The following is a 12,838-nucleotide window of genomic DNA, read 5'->3' as shown; positions in this document are numbered from 1 at the left end:
AATTGCAAGAAGTTCACATTGAGAAATGTACGTGTTGTTAATTTTATATTGTTGATTGTTATTACATAGGTATATATATATATATATATATATATATATATATATATATATATATATATATATATATATATATATATATATATATATATATATATATATATATATATATATATATATATATATATATATATATATTGATAATTATGGGTAGACGCCAAAGTTAATTAATCCTAATTAAATTTAGGTGGACATTGGAAAGCAATTTTTGATTTCAGTAAATTCCATTCAAAATTATTTCAACTTTAGAACAATATTTTTTCTTCAGAAATTCTGATTTTCAATTATTACGATTTTTTTTGTGTTGGATATTGATGATGCTAAATATTAGGGCAATGTTTGGTTATGTTTTTATTTTGTTTTCATTGATTCCCCAAAACAAAATTATATTTATTACACTTCTCAAATAATTTTCTCAAAACAATCTCAAAAGTTTCTCTCTCCTTCAGACATGATGTGACTGCTACAGTAAAATGATTTGACTGGTACAGTAAAAAATGTCTTCACTAAAAAACAAATAAATATCACTTCATCTTTCAATTTTTTTCTTCTAAAATACATTTTTCTAATATTTTTAAACATGATGTGACTGCTACAGTGTATTTTGTTTCCTTCCAAAATATAAACAAATATTACTTTCATTCTCAAATTCTTCCCCCAAAACATATTTCCTCAAAATGAAATTAAAATAAGTTTCAAAACGCTTCCAAACATTGCCTAGATCACCTTGGGTAGTAGAGTAAAACGAGCTGGGAGAGCAAAGTGGATCACTGGCTCATGAGCTAGATGGTCGTGAGATTCCTGCGAATAGAACACACGTAAACTAAGCCGATGCCGTTGAAATCTGCGCGCGATTTGGTGGAGTGCGTTGGAATCCACGTGCGAATTGGTGGGGCGCATTGGGAGTTGCGCGCGATTGGAGGGGGAGCTGACGCGCGATTTGAGGGGGAGGTGAAGGGGCACGATTTGATGGAGGGGGGCTGACGCGGATGCGCAATTGGACGGCCTTGGAAGGCGCGTGGCTGCCATGCGCGCCTGTTGTGCATGCGCCTTTCTTTCCCTTTTGTTTTTTCTTCTACGCAGCTCGCGCGCGACGAGGAGGCGCGCGTGTGCACGCGCTTTTTCTCCCCCTTTTTTTTTTTTTTTTTTTTTTTTTTTTGTTGCGCGCGGCTGCCACGCGCTCGCCCAGTTCATCCTACCTCAATTACTTAAGGTGATATAATACTTGCATCATCAGATATATATGTATACTGATTTCTATTTCTAATATGATTTTACTTTTTCTGAAAATAATTCCAAAAAAATCATTTTTGTTTTATTTCATTTATAATATCAATATTATCATCTACTTTAATTTATATTTTAGGTGGCTAAAGATTGGAAATTTTCGAACTCCGCCAATTATAATCCGAAAACTTACGATTTTGGACAAGTTTTTTCATTTTAATTTTTGATTTTCCCGATGGAATCGTAATTATTTTTGAAAAATTAGCAAGACCTCCCTCATTTGGCAAATATTGTGAGAGAGAACCTCTTTTTTTTTTTATCTAATTTGAGAGAACCATTTTACCTTTGACACAACCGTTCGTATAAATTTAAATTGATCAACATGCCCTTCAACCCTAATTTCATTTTTTTTCTCTCCTTTTCCGTTTTCTCTTTTCTCTGTTTTTTTTTTCTCCTCTCTTTTCCCATCCGAATCCATAGACATCGATCTGGAATTCAAGAACCGATGCGCCGCCGCCAGAAAAAACGGACCACTTCCCCATGTGAATCTACGGCCGCGATTAAGCGGACTTCTCCGACTTTCAATCCCCCTATTGAAATCTCTCCTTCTCCTTCCCGCTCTAGATCCCATTCGACGTCGCGTATAAGGTTTATTTTTCGAGGAAGATGGCAGCGACGATGGTTGTATTCATGAAGATGCTTGCGGCGGTGGTATAGGTTTGTATATTGTGTTTTACAGTGGTGTGTTTGGATATGACCGGTGGTTGTAATGGGTTTGGGGGGCGAGGATGGTGATGGTGTGGTGTGGCGACGCCGTGGTGACGATGGATAGCAAATCTAGATTTTTTTGGGTAGATTGTGTCGAGGACAGCGCGGGCGGAGGAAGTCGATGGAGGTTGTTGACGGGGCTTAGGACGGAACTGAGTAGTCGATTAAGGTTAATCGACTATATTTTTTAATTCATTTTTGGATTTATGTTTATTGGATCCTTATTTTGCCACGTGTAGTTGGATGTGGGGTATAGTGGTGGTGTGTTTTTGTTCTGCCATTGTCAATCCATCATCTGATTCATATAAATCAATTATAAGTTTTGTATATTTGTTGTTTGTAAAAAATAGTCGATTTTTAATGTTTTTGTAGTTGTTTTTTGTTATCTTTTGCGGTTGATTGTTACTGTTTGGGCTTCATTGACGTCATTACGATTGTTATTATTACTTTTAGTAGTCAATTTTATTATTTAACAACGATTTTAGTAGTCAGTTACTTAATCGACTATGCTTTAGTCGATTAATATCGTAGTCGATTAATATATCTGACAGAGGAAAAAGGTAAAAAGAAATGAAAAAAATAATTAAAAAAAAATTGTAATTTTTTTTTAAAATATAAAAATAATAATAAAAAAATTAAAATTAAAAAAACAAAAATTAATTAAAAAAAAAATGTAATCAGGATGAGAGTACCGGGAAGAAGAAGAAGATAGTGGTTAATGAAAATTGCAACTTCAATCCACACACACATATATATAAATTGGAACTTCAATCCACACGCACACGCGAGCGCGCACTCACACACACAAGCACGCGCACTCTCTCACACACACACACACACACACACACACACTCAAGCATTTATCCGTTAATCACTTAATCCTTAAATAAATGATGACTTTCTTGGGTGTTTAGTACTCGCTGCACATTATTATTTTAGTGATCTTTATAATTATTTCTTAAAATATTGGAGTGCAGTATCAGCATCACAGTTGCTCTGAGTGAAGGTGTTGAAGAATTCTTTGTACGTGAAACTTCTGTAGAGGGGATCTTCGCCGGAATATTCCTTCGCCGGCTCTATACATATTTCTTGCGATGGAATCAAGAATGTCCCGATGGTGGTCCGAGCTTCTTCCGAGTGCGTCATCACTCTGTGTATCGGGCTCGAAAATTTCCCATTACTAATCACCTATTATATATGACAACAAAAAACTATGTCACCATTGCTGTAAGAGAGAGAGGAAGCTGCTAAGCCAGACGGGGCCATGGCCCCCCTCAAATTTTAATTTATTTTACTAATATATATATATATATATATATATATATATATATATATATATATATATATATATATATATATATATATATAATTTACTGCATTTATACTGTGCATTTAGTTATATATAAAAAGTAAAATTAAGTATTTGTAATTGAAGAAAACATAAATTTTTTTATAAATGAGTCTACTCAATCTCATCCTCAATTGATAAAATTTCCACTATATTATACCTATATATTTATTTAGTCCATCCAATTTGTATTATTTAGACTATCCAAAGTCCGAACTAATAAAAAAAAATACTAAAATATTTTTTTTTCCTATCTTCTGATTTTGTAAAAAAAAAAAAATTCTAAATTTTTTTCGGGACCGCTACCCCCGAACGCCCGAAATTTTGATATTTTAGTGTATATTCGGCCCCCCTAATTATAAAATTTTGGTTTCGCCGCTGGAGAGAGAGAGAGAGAGAGAGAGAGAGAGAGAGAGAGAGAGAGAGAGAGAGAGAGAGAGAGAGAGAGAGAGAGAGACCTTGAGTTGAAGACCTGGAATGAGAATAAGGGCGTGGGGGATGGGGTCAACATCCATCCATTGACCATGGTGAAAAACCTGAAGACCAGGAACAGAAGATTGCTGAAGCAAGCTAAGCAGATTAGGGTCAGTGTGTTCAGGCATCCCTAGAGTCAAACTCGGATTAGGGCATCGAATATGATGATTTACAGACAAGAGTTGTGTCTTACTCAGTTCACCATCAAAATATCCGGGTTTCAAACCCAGCCCTTCACTTATAACTTCCAATATCCTTAACATAAGCCTCCTCACTTCAACCGAATATTCACCAACTACTTCACTGCAAAAAAGAAAAGAAAAAAATTATATACTTTATTGTATCGAACTGCTAAAAAAATGTTCGTGTTATAAATTTTAGGGTGAATTACAAGCCACCCTTTTGAGATAAGGTTAAATTACGAAAAAAATTCCTAATGTTCGGGCAATTACAACCACCCGTCAACTATGAATCTTCTTACACGTTCATTTTTGCGGTGTCAAATTTAGTAGAATTTTCTGGATTATATATGTGGAGTATTTTCCAGTTTGTACACGTTTTACCCCCATTCGAGGTTCGCGTTTTGAAATATGATGATCATAAGATGTATCTCTTGGCTTGTAAATATCAGATTGTAGTGCATCAAAAAACTGCAAAATAAGGGTACAAACTAGAGAACATACATTCCGTGGAATTTAGAAGATTTCGTTGAATTTGGCACCATAAGGGTGGATGTGTAATTAGAAGATTCATAGTTAACATAAGGGGTTTTTTCGTAATTTGATCTTGTAATTTACCCTAAATTTTATTTAGTACACAACTCTCTAGGTGGTGCGTTTTTAGAGGTGGTTTGCTAATAAGATTGGATCATATATAGGGGAGATTTTGCTAATATTAATAATATGGGGGTGTTTTTGACGATTAGAGTAAACACAGGGGTACTAAAGGCAATAAACACTTATATATGTATATGTATGTATATACCGGTATCTGGTAGGGTTATCGGGCCAGAGGTAAATTTGGTCTTCAAGTGGATGACAATGGTGAGTGAAATTATCTCTCCAGTAGTGAACTTCTTCGTTATCGTAATTCATTGTGCTCGAGTAGATTCTGCATTTTCTAGCTATGTCGGTTGAATAGAAGCTCGTTTTATACTCGGCTGGCATAGCGAAAAACTCCTTTGAAACACTCATTGTATCATCCATTAGGCTTGTAGGAATTCCATGGTTAATCACCTGCATTATTATTACAAAAAATAAAAAAACATATGAATAATGTATATATAACTTGTTGTTTATCTATTTATTTAAATAAGGAACATAGTGAGAAACCTGAAAGATTCCAAAATCTTGGCTTGCACTGAAAATCTGTTGAATTAGCTTGGTTCGGTCACGGCCATTTGTCTCTTCGAGATCGATCAATGGAATGTTCTTGAAAACGGGAAAAACGTGATTTCCGGGCCTTTTATTAGGAGGGAATATGTATTTTTCTGGCATGGATTGAACAACTTCAGACCAGTTTGACATAAGAATCTCCATTTTATTTATGACTTAGGAGTTTCGAAAACGAAAAATTGTGTAGGTTTCGATGTATCTAGAGAATTAGAGCCATTTATGCAGTTGAATGATGAGAAATTGTCTCTTTTTTTAAGAGGAAAGTAAATTTAGTGTTCATTTATTTTCATTAGTACGATCCAAGAAATTAATGGTCCCCGGAAACAAACCTTTAATTAATTATTGCATGAGAGAATTCTCAAAAAATAAAATAAATAAATATATAAAAGAAAGGGTAAATTACGGCCACGCCCTGAGATAAGGTCAAATTACGACAAAAAAACCCTCAACTATGAATTTTCTTTGGTAATTACAACCAACACCCTCAACTATGAATTTTCTTACACGTCCACTCTTATGGTGTCAAATTCAACATAATCTTCTAGAGTCCGTGGAATGTTCTCTAGTTTGTACTCGTTTTGTGCAAAAAAAATAGTTTTTGATGCACCACGATCTGATATTTACAAGCCAAGAGACACATCTTATGAGCATCTTGTTTCAAAACTTGGAGCTCGAATGAGTTAAAACGGGTACAAACTGGAGAATATTCCACATAATCCAGAAGATTCCACTAAATTTGACACCGCAAGGGTGTGACGTGTAAGAAGATTTATAGTTGAGGGGAGTGATTGTAATTACCCAAACATGAGGAATTTTTTCGTAATTTGACCTTAGTTCAGGGGATGGCCGTAATTAGAAAAAACAATAAGGGGGTAGGGGACCAATGTACTATAAACAACATTATAAACCTTAAAAGTTCACATCTTGTGTACCATCATGACATACTCTGCTAAAATTTAGCTTCACAAAAGACAACCCCATTGCTTCTATTTTTTTATTTTCCCTATTTTCTAACAAAATAAATTGTTTTCCAGTCGATATCGGAGGCTCATTAATTCGTATCGAGGTCGAACAGATCACGCAGTGACCACAGGTTTTATTAACAAATAAATAAATTTCGATTTCATCTTCGATTGGAGCCAAAGATGACATACACATTTATTTGTCATCTACTCAGTAAACCAAGATTCCCTGCCCTCTTCATTACAAGTTAATCGTGATCGCCTTGGTTTCTCATATCGTCTTTCGTTTTCAAGACGAATCAGCACAGCATATAAAAAATGGGTGTCACAGTCGACACGTATATGGTCTTCAATTATTTCCAACTTTTATAACTAATAATATATCGAGCTTAATGAATTTTGTCGTTACTCTTTAGTTTTCTGTAGAGTTACGTACTCAATCGAGTCCCCTTCACATGGAAATTAAAAACAACTCGTATCGTATTGAAGCAATTATTGTATCTAATTTATGTAAAAATTATACACAGCCAGCTTAGCAAAATTCTTAGTTGGGATATATTCAAATCCAAGGGCTCTAATCAATTAACTAATTAATATCAGCATTGTTCTTGAAGTAATCGCTGCCTCTTTGTCTTTAAGCCACAACGAAAAAGAACACATCAATTAGCATGTATGTCTTTTAAGTAAAAGATCACATTCGTAAAACAAACGTAAATATATCGACTGATGCTTTTATATACAACTAAGTTTCTCAATCTTGTTACTAGAATTGCATTTTCATATTAAAAAAAAAAAAAGAAAAAAAAAAATCGAACAAAAGGGATTGAAAATGAGGCAGAGGGAGTTGTTGGATTTTAGGACACCACAACACCCGTCGATGGGTAAAAACAACTGGGGAGGTGGCGCATCTCCATTGCTAGCAAGAAACCTCCCGAAGGAGTCTCTTGATCAGAGGTATTTACGCCTTAACGCCGTTAGAGATCGGGATCGTGTTTTTTCGTTAGCAACCATCGAAGACGAGATTTTCAGCTATCATCCAACTACTACTTCTACTACTATTGGAGATGAAATATTCACAAGCTTCGTCTCTCGTAAGACCGAAGACAAAGGCGCCCCGACTCGTCACCAGAGAGGGCTCCTGTGGAAGCTGACGTGGCGGCCTTACAAGCGTAGGGTAAGTACTCTTGGTTCGATTTCGGGTGGCTCCAAATGGTTCCCCAAATTGAACTCCAAGAAAAGATGGCCTAATGGTTGGTGCTGATTATCGTAAATATTTTGCCTTGTTGTTTTTGGTTCAAGGATTTACCGATTGATTTACCAAGCCAATAAGTATTGTTCTTGTTACGGCTTATTAATCCAACAATAATTGGCGAGATCCACCATGGAATACGAGTTTATAACTTTAGATAAAGCCTGTGACGAAATCGAGTGGCTTCGAAATTTCTTAGAGGATATTCCGTTGTGTTGGAGTTTTTATATTAATATAATTGGCAGTGCTACTTCTTCTTCCAAATATGAGTTGATGAGTGATACATAATTGTGTTTATTATTTTGATAATAGTTTCAAAGCTTATATTGTCTAATTTTTAGATTGTTTATGAATGTTTATAATGGTGTATGCGTAAACCATTGTCTAATTTCAACTAATTATATTTATTTGCATACTAAGAATTTATTTCTCCTTTTATATAAAAATTGTAATATAATTCTTCTTATTTTATTTATTATTAATAAAATTTCGGTACGGTAGGGCAATACCATGGTTAATGCTATTAGATGCGATTGCGTACCAAAATATTTCACTACGGCACAGTTAGCTCTACGTTACCATTCGTTAACTACAAATGCCAACTTCCCAGTCATCTCATATATCTCATTATTTAGAATTTATTACATAGTAGTACTAGTTCGGTTGTCAGAAGAGCTAGGCAGACCTTTAAGTACATCCCTGAGAGCATAATAATGGCTATCGCATTTGTGGTCCGAAATTATATTGCTCGAAAGCAGTATCCTTTGAAAATGTTCGCCTGAGTGCCTCCTCAACAACGTGTAATATTCACCAGGTTTGTGGCGACTTTCAGAATCCACATTCCTTTTTAAGTAATACAGAGTTCCCGGTACATACAAATCCTCCTCTACTTTGATCATTCGTTTTTCCAGTTTCCCTTGATCCGCCGAAACTACTTCCTTCTTCATGGGGGCGTCTGCAAAATTAGTAACGTTTACAGAAGATCTAATCGAGAAGCGTAAATAGATTTCAATACGTACCAATATATTTTGTCTGTCCTCTAAACTTAGCATATTCAGCAAGTTTACGAGCTACATCTTGTACAGAAGACACGATTTGCTTTGCATTTGTGACGAGATCTATCACGCCTTTCCAATCTTCTCTACTAAAAACACTTTCCCTGCCAAAAGAAAGAAGAGCAAAAAGGTCACCACTCATCAACTTTTTTCATGATCGAACGAGAAACAAATTGACAGTCTTAGAAGCCTTCTTACAGCTAAACGAATATCTAGTCCTATAAAATATTAATAGCAAACTCCACGGGAAGGAGGTAATAATTCTAACAATAACCAACGAAAAACTATTCCCTCGGAAACGATGAATAATTTTCTTTCCGTTTGATAGTGGCGATAAGAACATGTATAGTTATATTTCTACAATTGTAGACTGAACTTCGACACTACTTTAAAATTAATCATCAGAAATGATAAGATAAATATACATTGAATGATTTCTCATGCATTTCCAAGAAGTAGATTTTCATCCAGATACTGCTCAATCTAAGAAGTCATTTGTGGTACTGCGGGTTCTAATACACGAAAAAAATCAATTTGTTTCCTCACTCTCTAAATTAAGTTTGTGTACCAATCTAAATTTTATTGCGGACTTACCAATCAGTTTCGACAATTTCATTTCTCAATCTTGTTAAAGAAGCGACACTTAGTCTTGGGATCATATCGTCCTGCATTGATAAAATAAGTTAATTCTGTTAACGAAAAAAAAAAAAAAAGACAAGTGCAATGAAAGGAGGGAATCTGCATATGCATTCAAATGAAAAATCAACCAGTTGAATGGCTAAAATTGACAATAACCTGCATCACAGCCGTGGTCACAAAATCGGAGCAACTTTCAGCGAGTTCTTTAGAAACACAAGGTGGGGTGGCAATTCCAACTGCAGTAATTATATCAGGGCTGAACCCAAGCTCCTCAGACGATTTTTGACGAAGCATAATCGCAAGCAAGGAAGCAGTTGCACCTCCAAGGGAATGTCCCACAAGCCTCAACCTAAAACCCTGTTGATTAATTAGTCTCACAACAATGACAATATGAAAAATCTTAAGGCCTCGTTTGGTTCCCTAGATAAGATTAGCCACGATAGTATTATTCAATGTTACGAAAACCCAATTGTATAGTTGAACTAGGGGAGGTCCAATACACAATCTGCCAATAATCCAAGATAGGAGCTCATGTTTCCATAACCGTGAGACGGCATCAAACATCAAATAAGACTCATTTTTTTTTTTATTAATCTTGGCTTATCTCACAAACCAAACGAGGCCTAACAGAATAAAACAAGAAAGATATTGGGAGAAACTTATAGCATCACCTTGTGCTTCTGTAGGCAGTCCCTAATGGTAGCTATTTCATGACACATAAACCAACGAGCAGCCTCGGCTGTTCCAAAGTGGGTCGAATAGCCTTCGAATGTGATTTCATTATCTTCATGGCTAGAAGATATAATGTCGGTAACGAGGTCAAAGACAGTGTGAGTTCCACGGATACCAAGAATCACAAGTTGCTTCCTCATGTCAACTCCTATATAATAAGCAGGTCTCAACACACTCGAATTATTCACAAACTTCAAAACGTGCTTTTCTCGGAGCATACTATGCCTTGCAAGAATGGCGGCATTATCTTTATAAGCCCCCTTTGCCAGTTCTGTGTGGTACATGAGATCCTGAACCTAAAATCACCAACAATCATCGTAAGAATAACTCCTTTGCAATAAAATATTTTTTTCACTTGACAAAAAAAGGGTTTAGATAGTCACAATGGACTCCGAGGAGATAAGTTCACCCTTCACATCTTCAACAGCACCTGTGGATGCTTGTTGAAGATAAATGAGGTATAAGCCAATCGTAAGATCGCTCATACTCCAATCTTGAAGTCCGATCTTACTCCTCTGTATGCTCGAAAATATTTCTGCAAGAGATCGATCAATAGGCGGTGGTTTGCGGTTGATTCCAGTTCCTGTAAAGAAAATAATTCGATTTGTTTTCCTTACCCGTCTTAACAAAATTTCGATAAAAATCAACCTTGTATTTTAACTATTTCGAATCCAGCTTTTCAATTTACGAATTGGGATTTCCCGATTTCTATAATTTGAATGGTATCTTTAGGATCAGTTCCGGTAAAAACAAACACTTCTATTCATTTTCATTATCCATCTTAGCAAAATTCGGATAAAAATAAACCTTTCATTTTAACTATGTTTAATCCAGCTTTTCAGTTTACGAATTGGAAATGCTCAATTTCTATAATTGAAACGGTATCTTTACGATCAGTTCCTGTAGAAGCAAACACTTCTATTCATTTTCATTAGCCATCTTAACTACAAATCGAATAAAATCAACCTTGTATTTTAACAAATTATAATCCAGCTTTTCAATTTACGAATTAGAATTGCTCAATTTCTATAATCGAAATGGTATCATTACGACAAGTTCCTGTAAAAGCAAACATTTCTATTCATTTTCATTATCCATCTTAACAAAAAATCGAACAAAATCAACCTTGCATTTCAACTATGTCTAATCCAGCTTTTCAATTTAAGGATCGGCCTAGTTGCTCGATTTCTATAATCAAAATGGTACCACTACCTAATCTACCAAATCAAAACCAATAAACAATACACAGTGGAAGGGGGAAAACAGAAAGAATCCAACAAAATGCAAATTAAACCAGGAAAAAAAGAATTGAAAACCTAACCTGTTGGAAGGGCCCATTTGTACAGCTGCAAAGCCGGCTCAAGAGCTTTGCCGAGCCAAGCAATTTCCGGCTTCCATTTATTACTATAACCGCCCAAATCGTCGTCCGACGAACTGTCGTTATTTTCCAACTCACCGTAACTTTTTTTCCCTTTCAATCCATCGCCGTCCGCCTTGGACCACCGGAAGCGGTTCAGAATATTGTAGGCGTATTTATTGTACAGTGAATAATCCTTCTGAAATAATTTCAGGCTCCGGCCAAAATCTGCGAGAAAAAAAAATATATATATGAAGCCGCGATTAACTTTTGTAATATTGAATTGGATAAAATTAGGAAGAAGAAGACTGGGTACCCATGGTGGTGAAGAAATGTTTGATGGGTAATTTGGACATGTTACTGTCTGCCGATCGGAGAAATGTGCTGCGGCGGAGGACGGCGGTGGTGATTGTGCAGAGAGTAGGGTGTGTGCATTTTTTGAAGTCGGTTTGTGCGCAAGTTAGCGGTTCCTTCCGCGGCGTAAAACAATCGCGTGGCAGTAGAGGGTGGGGCAAGAAAATACTAGAACACTTCAAGGGCGTTATGGTCATTTTAGCTCGTAAACGACTAATAAGCGAAAAATAGTTCCAATTTAGGTTGTGTTCGCAAAAGTTTTTTGAAAGTGATTATAAGCTTTTTTTGGCTCATAATCTGTTTGTAGGTGTCTGTAAATTCAATTTTTGCTTTTGTTTATCTTAAAATAATCTGCTATAAGCTATTTTTCTAAAAACATCACTAAACTAGCCTTTTCTAGTTAAGTTTATTTTCTAAAATATTTGCAAACACCTCCAACTTTAAGAAATAAGCACTTAAAACCGACTTATATCACAATTACTAGCTTCTACTTTTCAAAAAACTTTTGCAAACACCACTTTAGATCCAAAAGATTTTGGGAAATCCGAATTGAATTTCATAATTGGAACTAATGAAAAAAAGTTATTCCAAAATTGAATAAAAATTTCTTCTTTTTTCTTAATTCCTCCTACGGATTTCTCTTAAAATTTGACACTAATAAGTTCATCAATTAGCTAATGAATTATTGAGTTGTCGGAGTGAAATTCTTTGAAGCTGGTAATTTGATTTTCAAGTTGTATTCAATGATCTATGTCTTGTTCCTTGAACATCAAGCCTTTTTCTTTGAATCCTTCATTTGTTCATGTTTCTTTTAGATTCAGGTACTCTTTATAATTTTGAAATAAACAAAATATTAGGTATTGAGCTGACGGTGAATAGTCTCTCCAACAATACCCAATCAAATTTAGATTCATACTGGAGATTAATAATTGGGTTTAAATTTTCGCTATATATGCGTAGGGCATGCCAAATTGCATATTTGCATTACAGGGTCGTCCCATGTTTTGATTGTAATAAGATAGTAACGACTGTGGGAGTCACAATGTTGGTGGTATTCTTCTTACGATTAATCGGAAATATATATTAATTATTTTTGAATTTTCGGATCGAAGTATAACTCCTAAATGCTTCTATTTTTCAACATTGTCTAATAATCTGACTATCGAACTTCTTTTTCATGTCACGTTATAAGTCATTGTTACAATTTCCATCATACACTTTT

At 35.2% G+C, this 12,838-nt stretch overlaps 2 protein-coding genes across 2 annotated transcripts; both read right to left on the bottom strand.

Moving 5' to 3' along the window:
• Nucleotides 1-2,752: 2,752 nt before the first annotated feature.
• On the bottom strand, nt 2,753-5,541 carry LOC105950147 (hyoscyamine 6-beta-hydroxylase). The gene is made up of 4 exons (XM_012973466.2): nt 5,206-5,541; nt 4,859-5,109; nt 3,859-4,177; nt 2,753-3,240 (listed from the first exon to the last, which is right to left on the bottom strand). Exons 1-4 carry the CDS (start codon nt 5,410-5,412, stop codon nt 3,004-3,006), a joined length of 1,014 nt encoding a protein of 337 aa, XP_012828920.2. The 5' UTR covers nt 5,413-5,541; the 3' UTR covers nt 2,753-3,003.
• A 2,523-nt stretch (nt 5,542-8,064) lies between these two features.
• On the bottom strand, nt 8,065-11,854 carry LOC105950145 (uncharacterized). The gene is made up of 8 exons (XM_012973464.2): nt 11,579-11,854; nt 11,227-11,490; nt 10,289-10,488; nt 9,845-10,201; nt 9,330-9,530; nt 9,129-9,199; nt 8,499-8,638; nt 8,065-8,434 (listed from the first exon to the last, which is right to left on the bottom strand). Exons 1-8 carry the CDS (start codon nt 11,811-11,813, stop codon nt 8,121-8,123), a joined length of 1,782 nt encoding a protein of 593 aa, XP_012828918.2. The 5' UTR covers nt 11,814-11,854; the 3' UTR covers nt 8,065-8,120.
• Between the last annotated feature and the right edge of the window lie 984 nt (nt 11,855-12,838).

This window comes from Erythranthe guttata, chromosome 14 (assembly GCF_056151865.1).
Source record: "Erythranthe guttata isolate IM_541 chromosome 14, IM_541, whole genome shotgun sequence".
NCBI classification, from domain to species: Eukaryota; Viridiplantae; Streptophyta; class Magnoliopsida; order Lamiales; family Phrymaceae; genus Erythranthe; species Erythranthe guttata.
This window is presented reverse-complemented; position numbering and strand designations above follow the sequence as displayed.